The sequence below is a fragment of the Pungitius pungitius genome, chromosome 15, assembly GCF_949316345.1.
Source record: "Pungitius pungitius chromosome 15, fPunPun2.1, whole genome shotgun sequence".
Taxonomy (NCBI): Eukaryota; Metazoa; Chordata; class Actinopteri; order Perciformes; family Gasterosteidae; genus Pungitius; species Pungitius pungitius.
Window position 1 is genome coordinate 14,331,243 of NC_084914.1, and position 20,060 is coordinate 14,351,302.

The 20,060-nt window shown below is 48.3% G+C and overlaps 1 protein-coding gene across 2 annotated transcripts in view; it reads left to right on the forward strand.

Annotated features, from left to right (window-relative positions):
* The window catches only part of LOC119209692 (uncharacterized), a 121,017-nt gene that overhangs the window by 32,218 nt on the left and 68,739 nt on the right, over window positions 1–20,060 (forward strand). For both annotated transcript variants that reach the window (XM_037459181.2, XM_037459182.2), the window contains exon 2: window positions 8,861–10,701. In XM_037459181.2, coding sequence (XP_037315078.2) covers window positions 9,166–10,701 — 1,536 coding nt within the window. In that variant the 5' untranslated portion in view covers window positions 8,861–9,165. The remainder of the gene's footprint in view (window positions 1–8,860; window positions 10,702–20,060) is intronic.

The following is a 20,060-nucleotide window of genomic DNA, read 5'->3' on the forward strand; positions in this document are numbered from 1 at the left end:
CCCCCCCCCCCCCCGCGCTCCAACCTGCCGCACACAGCGACCTAAACAGGCCGCAATCTGCTGCGTCTCCCCGAGCCGCCGGAAACCAAACGGAGCGACAAACTGACCCAAATCGAGAGAGACAAAAGCAAAATGAATTTGCGATTGGGACCGCACTCCTTAGGATTACAAAAATACACTGTCAGTTATGATGCAGAAGCAGGAGAAAGACCTATAGGGGCATGAAAGTCATACTAAGTGGGGACGGGGGGGTTATGCTAATGAGGCCGGGACTTCAACGAGGGGGATTAAAAGCTCTGACAGTATCGGCTTCCAGGCCCACGTGTTCACACAGCGTTCAACAAGCGCAGCGGGCTACGATAACGCAGCAGGACCCAACAACATCCTCGGGATAGATGGTTCTGACGAGACACAGATAACGAGTCAGTGGCGAATTGATGCGAGCGAGCCGGGCGCGACCTTCTGTCTTTGATTCGGCGAGAACCAAATGATAACCAAATGATGAAGGCTCCTCAATAACAGCCTCCAATTATTTCTATTTTTCTCTAATGTCCTTTTCTGTCGCAGCCAGGGTCCATCAATAGAACTGCACTTCCTGCAGATGTTTCACATTAAAAGGCTCCAAGGAAAGGTGATTATGCACTTTGAGCTGTAGGGAGGTTTAACTTATCAGGCTGGGAGTGGGAACATGAGTGAAAATTATAATTCAATGAATGAATTATATGGATGGATTTTTTAGAGGCTTTCGAGTTTATCCCAACTTTTTCGGATGGCGACTGCTTATCCAAGCAAAGTCTATACGGGACTCGTCATTTCAGGCGGCTTGTCTATGAGTCGCAACCAGTTCTATCAAAGATGGAGTTTCCCACTCCATGAATTGTGTTTGAATACATTTTTTAGAGGCCTGTGTCGACCCAGCACCCAGGCATGACAGCGTCATAGAGGAGGGATGATGCACCAATGATGATGCATTCAATTCAATTCATTTTGTACAGCCCCAAATCACAGTTTGTTTGCCTCAGAGGGCTTTACAGTGTGTACACATGCAACGTCCTCTGCTGTGTGACACTCCCAACAGCACAGGATAACATCCCAGCAAAAGTGGATGAAAGCTTAGGGAGAGCAACAAAGCAGGGACCCCTCTCTCGGGATGAATCAGAGTACAACGGATGTCATTTGTACAGAATGAACAACTTGTTACAACAAAAAAAGAAAAATAAAGGCTACTTATTCTAGCAGCAGGGGAAACAGAAGAATAGTTATTATAGTTAAATAAGTGGGGGCCAACGGGCCAGATATAACAGGGAGCCATGGAAACCTGTGAGGCGAGAAACCACAACGACTGGGAAAGAAGCAAGCGTAGTACTGTGCATTAATGAGATATTCACACAGAAGGAGAAGGAGAAGAGCGGGTCAGCGGGCCCCCACAGGAGGCGGGAACGAGTTCCTCATACAACCACCATCCTCGGAAACCTGAAAGCACAAAGACTCCTGGGGAAGAAGCAAACCAATAGTCTATTTACACAAGGTATATTTGAATAATCTCTCATGTAATAAGGCAGCACTCCTGCACAGGTGGAAGACTTAGTATAAATATTACTGGGTGAATGTAAATGAAGATATACAAGATATCCCCTGAATACAACACTTTTAGAGGGAATCTCCTCTTTGTACATGTGCGGCTCAAAACCTCAAAGAAACCATAACACCTGAACAGCGTCTGAGCAAATTTGAGAGGTTTTAATGTGGGTTTGTTTATGCTGAATATAAAAATCCATCTGATCCATCTGGTCAGCTCGATGCCATTATCACAAGGTCAGTACCCTGATTCCTTCATCACATGGAGAGCTGAGGATAGCCATTGAACATTAATGTCTGAAATTAACTCACAAATAAATAACAAACATTGAAGTAACTGTTAGCTCCAATGAAATGCCATCAAATACAGCCTTTTGGTCCCAGAACAGCAACATTGGTTGAACATTGTTTTCAGTTGTGGTTTCTTGGCCTCCTTTTGTCGTACATCACCTCCGTGCATCTAGTCCATTGCTGCTTGAAGAGGATGTCCCTGGCAGACCAAACACCATCTCTCTGGTGCTGCTTCGCCGCCTGGGAGCAGTGGAACCCGAAAGCCGGACCACCCGCAGAGAACACACTCAGAGGAAGTTTCTGGTGCACCGCGGGGGGCTCGTCGATTCCACCAGACAGCCGTTAAAAACCCAATCTGGCCTTCGTCTAGTCGCCGCCTGCCTGGGTGGGAGATAAACATGAAGAAGATCCTTAAATGTAAATCGAAGAGAGCCGGGCCGATTACGGTGGAACATTGAGTGTCATTATTCACTCTCCCTCTTGCCCAATAGCCTTGGTGCGATCCTACAATGTGCCATATCTCGCTGGCAATTCATCACACATTATCACCGGCAACCTTGGGTGTGTTGTGTTTATTCATCTCTGAAACGACCCGCTCTCACCTTTACTGTGTCCTATCCACCAGCCTCAGTGCCTCTCCCCTTGAAAGGGACGCCCTTGGAAGGTAAACAGTAGAGTATTTGTGTGTGTGTGGGTGTGTGTGTGTGTGTGTGTGGGGGGGGGGGGGGGGGGGGGGGTGGGGTGTGTCATTAAATCCAGGACAAAACATCCTCAAGTGTTTTGCAGTAAAGTTCCTCTTCCCAATAAAAGGACGAACTTTACTCACCTGATCTACGATGCTTTAAGATAATAGGTGAGCCCACTCTGAGATCGTACCCAAAGGCTCTGTTGATGATCTGTCCCTAGACGCTTACATGAAAAGTTCAGACTTTTCTCATTCTTTAGCACACATTTTAAAACACTTTATCCATAGTATTCACACACACACACACACACACACACGCACCCACAGCTTCGGAGAGACGAGCGCATCGGAAATTCCCAAGGACTTTTGTGGAAATGTCAGCCCGTGTGTTGAAAGGATCAGATAGCTTTTTGATGTTGCACACACAGTCAGGCAGAAGAGGAAGACAGGCGGGCTCCATTGGCATCAAGTGTAATTTGGGAGAATGCTTTGGCAGCTGATGACTCACCATTCAGAAGAGGCGCACTGAAAGCCGTCTGCTCAAAGCAGACCTGCGGCCTCAGACAGAAACCTCCCATGACCTTTGTGCGTGAAGGTCACTAAGGCCGATCGGCGGAGCTCAGGGGCCTGAAGGTGGAGAGATGTGGTTGTAGCTCAGTAACGCGATGATTATTTGTGGTGGCCGTGTGAAGCCGTTAGAGGCAGGATCATCCACCGTGAAAAGACCATTATCTTTTAATTATTGTAAATAAATATTTCACCTCGAGTGCTGGTGTTCATAAGTCATAAAAATAAGTTGGGCTACATTGGAGATTGGCGATCCTGCGATCCATAGTAGATATAGTCATGTCTAATTTAAAGTTAAACATATATCTGTAAGGCCTCTTATTATATTCAGTGGTATGTGTGATGTGTTTAGGTTTTATAGTGCATGATGTCCACGGATCATCCGTCCCACGCAAGGTTATCACTAACCAGCCCTAATCGGCCGTATCACAAACTGTCTTTATCAGTTGAACGTGGGGGGAGGCACTTCACTGTTTTCATGGAGGCTCCATACACATCACAGGGGGCACTTTGGCTGGAAATATCTTTAATCTGGCTTTAAATTACATTTCAGCATCTTTTTTATGATCCATGATGACATTCTTGTGGGCTAAAACTTTGCGCGGACCAATCGTAATCCGACCCGTTTTGGGTTTATTTCTCTGTGGCGAACAAAGCACTTAGCGCATTTTAACCCGTTTACCGCCTACCGCCTAAAGGGTTCTTTTTCAAAATACTTGACCAATTTCAAAAGATTCGGACACCAAATAAAACATTGGAAAACAGGGTTCGGAATGAAAAATGACAAAAGTGGATTTTTCATCCCGTCTCCAATTTTAACCGGCAATACGTTGTGCGTCGTTGCACTTTGGTACGGTCGTGTTTAGGCACTCACAGCATCAGTTAATGTAACAGGAAGATTGTGGACTCAGGGTTCTACGAAAAAAATCTGCAGCGACACAAGATGTGATTATCAACAACCATGTATCTCTAAACTTAACCGTTTTTAAAATATTTTTCAGATGTAGAACCCTGCACTAGTGTCAAAACCTCAATGTAATTCTGCCCTTGCCAACCAACTTCTAATACATAAAGATAACTTCAATGTGAAGGGGTCAGGGGAAAAGAGGGCTCTTGGTCACGGATTCATCTTCAGATATTCAGCTGCAAGCTTGTTGGACTTCTGCATCCCATGGTGGATATAATGAATAATAAAAAGAATGTTCTATGTGAGAAAAAGGCTAAAGAGTGCAGTTCACTACCTTCCGGCTCCACCTACTTTTCTCCATCCACCACCGCATCCAAATGTAACTTTTCTGCTCTTGTTCTTAAGCAGACGTTTCAGTAGCCCTCAGCTTCACGGCTGCGATGCAAAAGAGACAGTTTATGCATAAAACCCTGCTACTTAAGCATGCTTTGTAATTTCGAACGGCGTGAACGATGGGCAGAACATCGCAGTAAATGGGAGGCGCTCAGTAGGTCAGCGCTGTCACTGTTGGTGGAGTCACACACGCTCAGACAGCACTTTACCTCAGCCTGAGAACCACTTGAACCCATGCCAAGGCAGTAAGATATGGGCAACAAATGTTGTCGCTGTCCTGACCCACTGCCACCGTCTCCTGTCAAGATTTATCTGATCTTTATAGCACCTCTCACAGTTTATATACTGTAGCCCAAGACAAAACAGCAGCAGAGGAGCTTGCTTGTAGAGCCCAGTAGAGCCGGAGCGAGTTGATGTTGGTGCCATGACAAAACGGCCAGTACATCAGGTGGATCGAATCAATAGATACGTCCTGCTAAACTGCACTTTTTAGGGGGATCCATGAATGAATGGAATATAATATCTCATAGGCTTTGGTTGGTGTTCTCCACATGGAGCGCCATGTTCCTGCAGTGGCCCAAAGCGCACACACTAAGCGCTGGCTTCAGATGCCGTTCGCCTTTTCTACCGTTGCATCGGCTGCTCTGATCCTCCGGCACGCTTGGCACACGGGAGAAGTTTCAGGTGATGGCATCCTCACCGCTAGACGAGGCCAAATTAGATGCACACTGGCCCTTTAACTAGCCAGCAAGTTGAAATGGTGCAACCCGCTTTGGTGAACCAATATTTTTGCGATTAGCGTGAGCTCAAAGGGATTTACAAATAGCTGGTGAAGCCCAATCCTGCGTCTTATAGTAAAAATGGATTTAACATGACTGAACCCTCTTGTGTTTTCATTGCACACACTCTTGCCGGATGCTCGACAAGCCTCCCGACTCCTGCCATTTGACGTAACCCCATTGATCTAGCTGAGATCCAAGCAAATCCAAAGCCCCCTGTCGCAGCTCTGTTACACTGAGTGTCTTTAGTCATAATCTCACCGATCGGCAAACAGCCGCCCATAAGCAGGCAGCATTTTACAGCCCCTACGCCACGCACAACTGTAAATTCATTCCCCTCTTTGCTTTTTGTGGTTTTTTAACTGTCTATCCGGGCCTGTCACATACTTTACCTGCGTTTGCTCCTCCACTCGTCCCCCACAAAAACCTCCACCCTCCGGGGAAGCATCTAACGCCCATGTGTATGCCGGCGCCGTGTACTCGCCTGTTGGAGGTTAGCCCCTGCTGTCAGTATATCAGCCAGGCTGAGACAAAGACAAGGCCGGGGACGGAGGCGAGCAAGGTACTTACACATTAGTGGATAAAAGCCCCGGCTGCTTTTTCCCCCCCTCACACACTGACAGGTCCGCTTTCATCTGCCAAGGTTCAAGGCGAGGACGGAGGTGGTTTATGGCGCTTTGCACTTAAAACAACCACCTCTGTCTTCCAAAGAGGACTCGCCGCCTGCACCCCCTCCGGCTGCCCCCCCCCCCCCCCCCCACCCAGAAAACCTCCCACGGACACTGCTGCCCCCACCCCCCTCTCTTTTTGGGAACTTACCTTTGTTTCCTTTATGCATAATTCTTTTAGGGTGGCTGCTTTCTTCTTTTTGACTTCAGTGCGTCCAGAGAGGCAGTCCCCAGAGCTTTCCTTAGATATAAGGGGCTATGAGGGTTTCTGTGTGTCCACAGCAATGTGATGAGTGTTCTTGTTGTGTGTGCGCGCGTGTGTGTGTGTGTGTAGCGGGTTCTTCTCAACTGTGTGTTTGAAAAGCCTGGATGAATGTGGCTTTGTCCATTTATTTGTGCTTTTTTTCCTTGTTTAAATGCATAAATAGATATTTTTCCTTCTTTTTTTGCCGGAGAGTGTTTTGTCATCCGGGCTTGAAGTCGCACACCGAGTGCTTGTTCATTGTTGTGGAGAGCGCGCACCGTGGGCGTGCGGCTGCAGTTTGCCTGTTCAACAGGGGTGACCGAGAGATAAGCGAGATAGACAGACAGCAGAGGAGGTGAATCGTAATTAACGTTTTTAGTCTCGTTTAGTTGGTGACAGCGCACGATCGATGGCGAGGATCTGCCTCCAATACTAACGGTTGAAAAGACCATTTGAATTTTAGCAGGAATGGGAATCAGGAAGGGGGAATTAATTAAGATATTTATGGCCCCAATTAATTAGGTCACTGAGAAACCTGCTCTAGGTGTAGAGAACGTACAAATATGCATTACCTAAAGATGCGATGCATTACCTAAAACTCTAATTAGGTAGAGAGAGCTCCCTGGAGTTATTGTATCACCTGATCATGTCTATTTACTAGAAATCATGCTACCATACGTAGGCCACAGGTGAAATCCCCGCCCTTGCTGGTTCCACAAAGCATGAAGACAACAATTTAGCTGTATTCAATTATATCAAACTCTAATGAGGAAAAATGTGCTCCCCTGTGCGACAAACAAAAGCACATAATTACCCTCACTTACTGCGGCACAGGCCAATGGAGCCAAGGTAATGTCACAACAGTAGCTCTCCCTGTCAGAATCTGAGAAACACTTTGATTCTGATCCCAAAATGAATTTAAGCACGCAACAAGCTTAAGATTGGCAGCGTCTCTTTTTTTTTCTATTCTTGCTTCGACCGCGCTTCAAAGAAATCCTCTCATTGACAAAATGCCCCATGTGAAACTCGTGCTCAGCTGGCGACGGTAGAATGTTGATATTCGGCCCTGCGTGCTGCAACCCGCCGCCGGCTTGTTAACTAGATGCCCGCGGCTGAGATGGCTCGGCCTCTGAACTCTCAGCTGATCCGTTCCTCTAAGAGACAGAGAGGAACTGGCCCTGATCTTTTTTTAACTACAGGGTACATACTATTTGCTGGTATTCTTCTGATTCAATGACTTGATGTGTACGCACATCCACGGCGTTGTAGCCCCGTCGTCAACATGGAAGCCAGCGAGACACCTGCCACTTGCAATGTGCCAAGGCCGAGGAAGGCGATTGGCTGATTGATGGGAGCCTCAGAGTGAACAGAGGGTGAGGGACGCAGTGACAGGCCTGTGATTGACACAGATGAGGGAAGGAGTAAAGGATAGGAGCGAGCGGCGACTAGAGGACAGGATACTAAAAGAATAGCCAGTTATAGAGAGGGGATAGAAGGGAGATTTAGGGAGATGGCTAGGCCCGAGGCCCAGACAGGTGGTGAGTGGGAGGTGTGGGAAAAGGGAACGCGGAGGAAGGCTGGATCATCGTTTTCTTTTTTAACACCGTTACTGTTGCTCAAAAGGCTTTACTTATTAAAAGAGAGACTGAGATAGAGAGCGAGGAGGCCGAGGACGTTGAGGAGAAGATGAGAGAGACGAAAAGTGCGAAAGTATTCCAGGACGAAGGTCCACACTTAAGTCATGAGTGCTGACAGTCTGTGTCACACACAAGCCACCCCACGCTGCACTGGACAAGAAGAACCCGGAACTATTTAACCCACAGCACACTCATGTTTCAATTAAATACATTTTACAGACCGAGCTGGTTTTTGTTGACAGGAAAGTGTCATTTTAATAGAACATTCCACCTATTTTGACACGGTCGGCTAACTTATTGTGAAGAATATTATTCAATATGTATCACCGGTTTCATTATGTCTTCCGTGGCTGTAAATAACCTTGATGATGTCATATAAGAGCTGAATTTACTCTTCAGTGAAACACTGTTAGCTCTGACAATGCAATGCCAGAGAGCTGCGGTTCCCATTTTTAAATGGTTTTACACATCCTTTATTTTTATGCACACAGTAATATTAAATTATTAAATAGTATATTTGGCAAATAGCCACATTATTGACTTGTCAAGTAGGGTGATGTTGGTGAAATACTACGAAACTCTTTTGTGAAAACAAGCACATTGATTGATTTCTGACATTTTGACATGGCGTAGGATTTCCATTTGAGTCTTGAGTGCATGAGTCAGAGCAGAGGCAGCTTTTACATCACTCAAGGCGACGGTACTGCAAAGTGCATCTACAGGTTGCTCACTTGCGTTGGGATTCTGACTGATCAAAGCACAATATTAATCCAGCTAATTAATCACTCATCAAAGTGATGGCATGTTAGCCGGTCAATTTCTGCACTGCAGTCAAAAAAAGAGAGAGATCCTTCACAGTTGCTCCCATTAATAGCCCCTTAGAGGGTTTTCTCAGTATCTTTTTCCATGTAAGATGATAACTCTGTCGGCGAGAAAAAAACACTTGGGTCATTATGGCGATATGAATGGATGTGTGTTCTAAAAAGCCCTTTTAAAATGTGATTGCTGCTCTGCATTGTCATGCTTCCTACCTGTCTACGCCACACCACTTTTAATTAACGCTGTGCAGTGATTACAGTTTTAACTAAATTATCTTTATCTTTATTCTCAGGGGGTCCAACCGGCCGTTGGAAAACTGACTAAGACGCCAGGCAAGAGGAGTGGGAAACAAACCAACAGAGAGAGGTTTGGTGAGATAGAAGAAGATATAAGCCAACGGGAAGAAAGAAAAATAAAAAAAGGAAAGAGGAGTGACTGACACCTGCCCTCCAGCTCAGTGTGAAGGGCACGGAGTGAGAGAGTGAGGGGCGGGGTATGAAAAGAGGTAAAACAGAGGAGAGAATGAAGACAACCGGAAAACAAGGCCTGCCTCTCAGCAAACCTCGCTCAAATTAGGACATCTCGCCCCAAGACAAGATGATTACAAGAAATCTGCTCCTGTTGGTTTCCCTGTGCCTGTGGGAGGAGCTTCCAGAATCTGCCTCAGCGAGTAAGATCGTACGGAGGAGAGGGGTGGGCGGATCGCACACGCTGAAACTAGGGGATAGCAGAGCTGTGGACCAATGGGACGCAAGCGTTGACGGCAACGCTATGACTTTGGTGACTCTTAGGAACCCGATGAGTCACGAGCAGGCCGCCGACCCCGCCGCCTTTTCTTATTCCAAAATATTGCAGAGTCATGCCGCTCCGTCGGTGGCTAACAAGGAGAGGCAAGCTTTCAAGCCCAAGCGTGAGGTTGACTCAGTCAACAGAAAAGATGTGACTTTGCACATTTTAGACAATACCAAGGAGCTAAACCAGGATGTGAAGAAAGTCAAAAACAGCACCAAGAACCCTGAGACCTCCACCAGAACAGGAAGGCTGGAGAAGACATTCACAATCCGCCATAAACCAGATCTACATACCAATAAAACCAGGTTCAAATCAGGCCTGAGATCCAGGACCAGACCCGATTTGAGTGTCCACACCACAGGTGTGCCGGGAAAAGGCTTCAGCATTGATACAAACCGAAAGCTTAACCTCACAGGCAGCTACGGGGTTCTCAAGCTGCTGTCGAAAGACAACCTAGTTAGGATCGTCAATTCTCAAATGCAGAGCGCTCCCAGCCTGAGCTTTCCAAGCAAGGGCAGCCGGAGCAGGAAGAGAGATTTGATTGACGTTAATCACGGACAGTTAGAGGCTCAGAGAGTGCCGAGACAAGATATAGCTGTCACTCAGCCTCACGCTGGATTGGATAATCAGACAGCATTTCCTTATTTAAGCCCAGTCACCACCCCGGATCTTAATAGAGACCAGGGAGCCGACAATCGTATTAATCCACTTAGTGAAGTGCACCCAGCTTTAAGTACTGGGCAGAGCAACTTGGGGAAGCAGAGATCAGACGGAGGAGATAGCAAGAACAAACACCTCGTCCGCTTACTGTCAACACCTCGCAGCGAGGTTAGTCTCAGCCCCGAGAAAGTGGCAATAATCACCCAAACGGAACCACCATTTCCATCAGCGAGACTTCTCCCGCTGCGCGTTCCCTCCGAAACGGATGATTCTCCGCCGCCTGCGCTGACAGCGCATCCCCCGGGAGTTCGACCGGGGAGCAGAGCCGCAGATCTCCATAGAGACCCATTAACAGAGTCAGCTCACTCTGCTCAAACAGAACTCAGCACAGCTCAGCACCCCGCAGATGAAGACAACCAGCCTGTCAACAGCAGTCACGTCCTGAGGCTCCGCCCCGCTCCCGAGTGGAGCCGCGACGGCAAAGACGCCGGGAGGCAAGTTTCTGCCGATCCGAAAGACGAAAAGGGCCTCGTGTTTGAGGAGGCCGACTCGGAGGCGGAGGAGGCGCCCGACCACGCGGAAGGGACCAGGCCGCGCTCTCGCAGCAGGAGGAGCTGGATCTGGAACCAGTTCTTTGTGATCGAAGAGTACGCCGGGCCTGAACCGGTGCTCATCGGACGGGTGAGGAAAAAGAACAACTTCATTCATCATTCACGAGGGTTGCGAACTCATTTGTGAATATTCAAGACGCTCTTAAAAGTCTCCTACATGGCGCGTTTAATCTCGGGTCTTTCTCTCAGGTACACACATCTCATACGAGAGGTGCTTAGCATAATTCAAGCCCACAGTCACGCCAACCATCGTTTTTTTTGGACCTCTGTGCATTGTTAAAAACCTGCAATTGGAATTGATTTACATTGCTCCAGCGCAATGTGGTGCCTCCCAGGTAGAAGTTAAAACTTTAATGAATCAATGGATTACCGGGGCACAACATAAGCCCCAGATCTCTTCTGCCCAAGGGGCTGGTCATGATGGCGACCAATCTGCACCCACCAATGGAAATTGACATATCCAGGAGAATTAATGGCTTTACCTTTTCCTTCCACCATTGATCCTCGCCCCAAGGTAGAAAGCAAGAGTAGACCAAGCGTTCCCTCATTTCCCTGTAGGTCAGACCTGTCAGCTCTCTTCCCTCACGGTCAGAGGTCTGCAAGGTCCCGCTAATGCTATTCCATTCAGGCTGATTTACGCTTGCTTTGACGGGATTTATCATCTCGTTCTTCCCCAGCACAACACACACAGGGCTCTTGTCCCATTGCTGCGCTCTGTAATTTATTACAACCATTGGCTGGGCCTGTCTCGCCGCCCAGCGCCCTACGCCCTACGCCACACTGCCTCCTCCTTTTAAACGAACTCGGTCCGGACAGAAGGCTGTCTCGGAGCCTTTGCTCTGTAATGGCTGCCCTCCCGGTCCTTGGCATGCGCCAACTGTCTCAGTACCCAGCTGTGGTGGGTGAACTAATTTATAAGCCCGTGCGGCCAGTTTGCTGAGCAAATGAATAATAATGATCCCTGTGTGACTGCTGCAGCCGGCTGGAGGCCACTGCCTTAGAAGTTGGCCGTGGTGTGTGTGTGTGTGTGTGTGTTAGCGCTTCGGCTCAGTGGGGGGTTCCTTGCACTCGATAACGTAAAAGAGGCCCAAATTGCTTCGTACTTTTAGGTTTTAATATTCAGGTGCACAGCAGCCTAGGGTGCGCCATATGATTAGCCAACATCTAATTTGACCGTTTTTGCCTCCGCGCTGTGACTGATGGAGCCGAATGCTCCGAAGCGCCGTTAGAAAGAGCAAGAGCCAACGGTCCAGGTTACAGATGGCAGCGCGTGTAAAGCCATTAGTGCCAATCTGCTGTGTCAAGCAGGTATTCATGCCAGCACATTGTATGGCACTCAAGGAAGGAACATTGCCAGGCCACACACATGCCCACATAATAGTGCTGACACTTGGAATACACCCAGCACGCTATTGTGACTGTCAGTGTGTGTGTGTGTGTGCTCGCGCCGTTTGCCAGAGATGCTCATGATTAGTACCCTACTGTATCAGACAGTGACGGCACACATGCATAATGCTCTTATGGATCTTAATACGCTTATGAATTTTTAATCCCCGCGCTCGGCTGCGGCGCAGCAGCGCTATAGGTAGAGAGATCAATGCAGACCTGCTGCCTCGTTCTATTTCTTTTTTTGTCCCCTATCTGGGACTTGATTGTGCTTCACCGGAGAGAGACCCGCTGCTCAGAGCGAGAAGGGAATCGACTGTACTGGCCAGAGCGGCTCCAACTGCCAGATCCAACACAGTCCAAATTCCAGACCCGATCAGCTGCAGACGCCCTCGCCTGTGACTCACAACGCGCGTCTCCGCCTCGGTCGGTGGTACCGCCTCAGCGCGCACACGACAAGACAGATAAACCCCGTACATCCGAAGGTGTGATTGTGGATTTAATTGTGGATTTCTATTTTAAAGATACGCCCCCCTACCACTGATTCATGGTGGGGGGTTTTTGTTGTTCTGTGATCTCGGGACGGTTCTGTTTGGATCAATCTCAAACTAAGCTGGAAGCAAGAGCCAAAGCTCTAATCTGTGATGTCAATGGGAGACAAAAGGCACTGCTGCTGCTGAAGTGATATTGGCCAACTTTGTGGACAGGGTGACACCACCCAGTATTATTTTTGCCTGGATATATATAAGCACTTTTATTGGAAGAGCTATAAAAAACCAAACAGCCATTATCAAATCCAAAACGAGTCGCAGGCTGTCAGTTTGAGGTTGTTGGAGTGGCCTTTGTAATCTCTTAATACCATCAAGGATGGTTTTGGTTTACTGAAGTCCTTCTTTTTTGGTCCTTATTCAGGTTTGCAAAAGTTGCCAACAAAACAGCATGAGAATATTTTCTATCTCTCTCTGTTTGCCTCTCTTCACACATTCACACACGCTCACACACTCGCAGACAATGCCAGGTTTCTATATTTTCTCACACTGAAGAGTTTCTGCCCCATGATAATTGTGAATTTAATTGATGCCGTCACATGGTCTGTAATGGAGTTTCAAGTGATTGCAGAAGCAATGTGAAAGAAACACAGTTTTTTTTTATCTAGGAGAAAAGGCGCCTCAGCAGAGCCCGGATTAAGAAGAAAAGAAAGGGAAAAAAAACACCACTTTCTGATTAGCTTTTCTTCCTCTCCTCTTGAAATGCAAACTCCCCAAACACCTCGCATGGGGAGGCAACGTGACATATATACAGTAGTCTCTGCCTCTCTGGGAGCAACATCTTCCTCTTGGCCCCGCTTCACCTCTCGTAACAAGTGTGAGCTCCACATAGCAAGTCAGGGAACACGGGATGCAATTCACCAGTGCAACAGGGAACGGACCGGGGGCCATCATCATCATCATTAGCATATCATTAGCATCGGCATAAAACATACATAATTCATAGGTAGTGATATACGCCTGTATTACACAATTAACATTGTTGCGCTCACGTTGCGGCGCGCTGTTGACATTAAGCATGCAGACATGGCGGTGCGTCGGTAATTAGAAGCTCTCACATTCTGACACTCCAAACAATGCCGACCAATTCCCGAGGTATGTCGATACTTAGCTCTCTTATTGTGTTGCATCATTCATTCACAGTCTCTGCTGAAAATTGCGCTGCAAAAAGGCGGTTAAAAGATTGCTCCAGCCCGGAGGCATCTAAAGGCGAATATGACACAGTTATTGACCGCTCCTGCGCGCCCTTTGTGCGGCGCCTCCGGCTGCAACGTGCGCACACGCGATATTGCGAAAGCGCTCGCAGGAAGACGCCGGTGGTGGGATGAAAAGAGGCGAGGAAGTTAAGTGCTGGTGTATGAGACTGGATTTAGTTTTTTCTTTGATGCTCACTCCAGCAAAGCCCCTTTTAGTCATTAGTGGGAAGCAGCTATAGGTACAGTCACGTGCAATGTTGAGGTTAAGTGCCTTTACGTAATGATTTACGTTTCATGTTAAGTTTCAGAGGGAAATATGTGACCTTTTATTCCACATTTATTTCTCAGCTGTGGTTACTGGTTTCAATGATTTTAGTCACAAAACACACCACAGTATTTTGCGTGGTTGATTTAGCTAAAATTGCAATTTGAAATGCTGTGGATGCATTTGTAATACAAATGTCTAATTTCTATTATAGTGTCCTCTAAGGGCTCGCTCGGCATATACTACTTACTCATGATTAATAACCTGTGATGAAGTGGTGTAATTATTTCCTCCATTCTGGTGCAGATCGCTAAAGTTTGAATGAGGTCAGTGTCACAAAGGGGAGCGTAGAGTTTGGGAAGGTTTACCGGCACTTCATGTGCTGTTGAGGTGAATTATGGGAAGCGCTACTCTATGCCTCCCTTATTATGTCTGTCTGAAGCAACTCAACAACTGCTCCCAACTTTCTTAAAGAAAAAAACAAATCATCTTGCAACATTATTTGTTTGACTATTTTAACAACATTTATAAAGTATTTGCAACCGTTGAATTATTGTCAGGCAACATGTGCAATCGCAACCTTATGCCTCAAGTACAAGCTGCACGCAATGCTTTGAATGCATGACCTTTACGGAGCATGTTCACACTGTGGTATTGCTGCTTTTATTTACTACCTCCCCTGAGCCGATTAGAGGCCGACAGAAACACACAACTCGTTAAAAAAATCATTTATTTGTTTCACAATCACATCGCAAAAGACAGAAAGCCTGCTGCAGAGTCACAAACAACTCGAGTCAGATAAAAGGTTCCTTTATGAAACTGGAGAGGGGGTTAGAGTCATGCTCACAAGAAACATTCAAATAACAAGAGGGTGTGATTGGGCCAATGGGAGGGCCGGCAACTGTAAACACACACCTCATGACAAGGAATAATCATTAAAAAAAAAGAAAATCTCATTGGGAGCAGATCTGTGCTTTTCACGTGCTTCCACTCCCTGTAGACATTATTTAGCCTCCGGGTCCGTGCACAGCAGGGGTGACACAGCAATTAGAGAGTGACTACAGTGCTGGAGGAAGGGAGGCGAGGAGGAGATAACGAGACAGAGGAGTGCGAGATTCCCTGGCAGGATGAAAAAGGGATGACGCGCCACCAAAGGGGTGAAAGCGGCGAGAGGGCAGCGAGAGAGGTTGACAAAGAAAGGGGATGCGCGACATTTTAAGGGCAGCGTTAATGCCATGTGGATACACGGGATGGTGGCGGGGGGGGGGGGGGGGATAAAGGGGAGAGTGGTGGAAAGTGTGGAAAGGTTAATAGCTTACAGGGGAGGGGAGGAACGTGTGAGGCAGTTTAAGGGAAAGGAGAGGGAGAGACACAGTGGGGGGGGGAGGAGGAGCAGGAGATCACACACACACGTTTGAGGCGCTGACCTCTCAGCCCCGCGAAGCCCGAGGACACACAGGCAGGAGGGACAAAGAGGCAGCGGGGACACCGGGGCATGGGCGAGGGGACGGGTACACGGAGGGGAAATGCAAAAGAGAGCAGGGGGGGGGGGGAGGAAGAGTGACAGAGTGGAGAAAGCGGTTAAATACCATTTCACTGCGAGTCCCTGTGGAGGCCGCATTCAAATCTGTCTCTCCGTCTGCAGCATCATGTGGAGAAAATAATAGCCGGGATGAGTGAGGGAATAAGGCTACGAGGGGAAAAGGAGAGGGACTATATTGGAGATGCAATCTAAAGGGGAACACAGCCTGTGTTTCTCTTTACTTTTAATCTCTCCTCATCTGGATAGTATCCAACAAATCAGCAAAGTGAACATCTGAATTTAAAGCTTTTCCCAGATGTGTGAGTGGCAGTATTTAAGCTAAGAGCATAGAAAGTATCTAAAACTTAATATGAAACTATTATCATAGTCTTACAATGAATTTGGCGTCTATTGCTTAGTTTTAGAGATTATGGTGACAGAGATGTTATCTTTCACTCCAATAAAATGCATTTGATAAACTGGATCAACGGACCCGATTGCAATCCTCCACCGTGGTCTATTTACAGAAGATTTGCATGTTATGCTGTTCAGCTTGTTTAAAAATCCATAAACAAAGCCGCAATATGTCATCCAAACTACTTCATATTACAAAGTGCTTTAAGTTGTACAAAAATATAACCCGTGTGAGTATGACAGCAAGTTGCGTTCAAAAGATCCTGGGTAATTGCTCGTCAGTCTTGTGTGACGTGTACAGGTTTGGGTGTGCTGTGAAGTTGGTGCGAGCCCTCGGGGGGGGGGGGGGGGGGGGGGGGCAATCAGTGCACACCTCGTGGAGCGCTGGGGGCTCTTCCATTCTTAGTTCATCATAGGATCTTGGTAATACAAGTGATACTGGAGGAATTTTTTTTACACCAGGCCAGAATACATGTGATTTTGTTGAAATTCTCTCCATCTGCTCTGGAATGGTACAGAAATCTCACAACAGGTTATTCTTGCTGATTTTGTTCCCTTTCAAAGGACCCCAGATATGTGCATGTCACACCTACGGCCTGGAGAGTATTCCTCACTCGTATTGGAGAGTCGTGTCAGTCGTGGAACAATGGTGTTGAGCAGGTGTGCAGAAATGTGTAATGGACAACATGTGAAGAAAAGGGGCTGTGCAGCAGCCAATCTCATGTTTATTCATGGCCCAGCATGAGCTCAGTGACCTTGAGCTAATATTTATGCATTGGCCAGGACCCTGCACTCCACTTCTCCCCGTGGCCCTGATGGAGGCTGTGAGTCAGGGAGCAAAGGGCTCCGCGAGAGACGAGGTCAGAGGAGGAGAAGAGGAAAAGCCACGTAGGGAGAGAGAAATGAGCTGTAAGTTGACACGCAGGTAATCATCAAAACTGACCAGTTGATTTTCACGTCTGATTGGAAGGAGCTTAGAAGTACTAAGTGGATGAACTTCAACCGTGTTTTTTTTTTTTTAAACTTGCTTGACATCAAATTATCAAATTAAAGAAATAATGAATATTTGCTTGAATTAGTGTGGAGTGCTCCCACGTTGTCGACATTAGTTCTGCAGTTAATTAGTTTGCTGGGTAGGCCTCTGAGCTTTAGCTTCCTTTGACTGGATTCCAGCAGGCAGCGATGTTGGAAATCTACAACTAAGCAACACAATTTCAATAATGAGGTATTATGTTTATCGGGTTGTCCATCAATCAAGTAGTCCGTCAAAAAAAAACGGTTTTCCACGATATCTGAGTAACACACAATACATGGGAAACATTGTGAGTCGATTGGATTTCAGTGTGTTTGCTTTCGGCCATCACTCAAACAATGTATTTGGCAATTATGAATGGTGTACATATCCCATCCTCATTGAGATATGGCTAGAATCATGGAAATTGTCACGCGATGGTGCGTATCTGGCGGAAAGGATCCACACGCAGAGGGAAGTCACAGAAATGAGGGTTTTAATTATCAACTGAAACAACGAGCCGAGCTCGAAGGCAAAACATAGAACGAAAATGTATCCTCTAAGGGACCAGCTAAGCAAAAGGCAAAACACAAAATAATCCTCCGAACGGGGAAGTCTCCTCCATGAAGAGGGAAGCTCGACAGGAGCCCACGGGATGCAGCTTCCGCGGCGCGACGCTGGAGATCGGGCGGGCAGGACTAGGCTGTGCGTAAGAGACAGCGGGGTCTTGAGGCTGCTGGACAAGGCAAGAACTCGACTTACAATAACAATCCGACAAGACACAAAGGGAACACATGCAAGATATAGACAGGGTGATTAGACATGACGAGACACAGGTGTAACAGCAAACGGGGCGGGCACTGATTGGAATGAGCGGCAGGTGGATGGGAAGACTACGTGAGAAGTGGGTGTGTGCGCTAAGGTGAGACTAATGGGTAAATGAGTGTGTCAGTGAATGTGTATGGCAGAGGGGGAGAAAGAGGGAGAGACCCGGATCCTGACAGTACCCCTCCCTCAACGAGCGCCCCCAGGCGCTTCCGAGGAAGGAGTCTGGCGAGACCGGTAGAAGTCCTCAATGAGCGAGCGGTCCAGGACGTCCCGGGCCGGAATCCACTGCCGCTCCTCAGGACCGTACCCCTCCCAATCCACCAAGAACTGGCGGCCCCGCCCTCGGGGGCGAACATCCAGAAGTTTACGAACCCTATAAATAGAGTCCACCTCGTCAAGAGGTGGGGGGGGGGAAACGGGGCGGGGGGGTGCACGGATGACAGGCTTGAGACACGAAACGTGAAAAACTGGGTGTATCCGACGTAACGAACCGAGCAGCTTTAATTTGACGGTTACCGGGTTGAAAACCTTAACGATGGAAAAGGGGCCGACAAAGCGAGACATGAGTTTACGTGAGCCTTCGCGTGTGGGCAGATTGCGAGTGGAGAGCCACACCTTCTGCCCACAAACGTATCTGGGTGCCTTTACACGGCGGCGGTTGGCAGTCTTACAAGTGCGCGTTCTGGTGCGACATAAAGCGGATCTCACTCTCCTCCAAGTGCGCTTGCATCTCTGAATAAAAGCTTGAACGGAGGGGACAGAGGTCTCCGACTCCTGTGACGAAAAGAGTGGAGGCTGATAGCCGAGGCAACTCTCAAAAGGAGACAGACCGGTTGCGGAGGAGGGTAAAGAATTATGGGCGAACTCGGCCCAGGAAATCTGATCTACCCAGGACGCCGGCGTCTGAGCGATCAAACTGCGTAGCATGCGCCCAAGAATCTGGTTGGTCCGCTCGGCTTGCCCATTGGTCTGCGGGTGGAATCCTGACGACAGACTGGGGGAAGCCCCAATCAGTCGACAGAACTCCCTCCAAAACAGAGAGGCAAATTGGGGACCTCTGTCAGACACAATGTCCACGGGAAGACCGTGAATCTTAAACACATGATCGACCATAACCTGCGCGGTCTCACGGGCGGACGGCAATTTGGGAAGTGGAATAAAGTGCGCCGCCTTAGAAAAACGATCGACAACCGTCAGGATTACTGTGTTGCCGGCGGATGGAGGGAGACCGGTAACGAAGTCTAACGCGATGTGTGACCACGGGCGCGATGGGATGGGAAGGGGTCTGAGGAGACCCGCCGGCGGAGCGTTGCTTGACTTAGTTTGCGCGCAGACAGGGCAAGAGGCAACGAAGCTACGTATGTCACGCTCTCTGGTGGGCCACCAGAATCTTTGACGGATCGCGGCTAACGTGCCCTTCACGCCGGGGTGCGCGAATAGTTTAGAGGCATGGCCCCACTCGAGTACGGACTTTCGCGCGCTCTCGGGAACGAACAACCTCCCCTCGGGGGCAGTAGGAGGTCTGATGGCGTGCGCAAGGGCCCTCTTAACAGTCTGTTCAACTCCCCAGACAACCGCTCCAACCACACAATGTTGGGGAACAATTCCCTCCTGGGTTGAGGCATCCTCCGTGGAGCCGAACTGACGGGAGAGGGCATCAGGCTTAACATTCTTTGAACCTGGTCTAAACGAGATGGAGAAGTCGAAGCGGCCAAAAAATAAAGCCCAGCGGGCCTGCCGCGCGTTGAGTCTTTTAGCGGAGCGAATGTATTCGAGGTTCCGGTGGTCGGTCCAAACGATGAATGGCACACTGGCCCCCTCTAGCCAATGCCGCCACTCCCCCAGCGCCAACCGGATAGCCAATAGCTCCCGGTTGCCGACGTCATAGTTTCGCTCCGCGGGTGAGAGCCGGTGCGAAAAAAAGGCGCACGGGTGGATCTTATTGTCATGGGCGGAGCGTTGCGACAAAATAGCCCCAACCCCTACGTCAGAGGCGTCGACCTCAACAATAAATTGTCTTGCGGGGTCCGGGGTGACTAAAATGGGCGCGGAGGTGAATAAACTTTTCAGACGACTGAAGGCCTCTTGTGCCGGTTCTGACCAATAAAACCTCGACTTGGTCGACGTGAGTGCGGACAGGGGGGCAGCCACCTGACTAAAATTGCGAATGAATCGCCTGTAGAAATTTGCGAATCCTAAAAACCGCTGGAGAGCAACGCGAGACTCCGGGGCTGGCCAATTGAGGACCGCCCGTACCT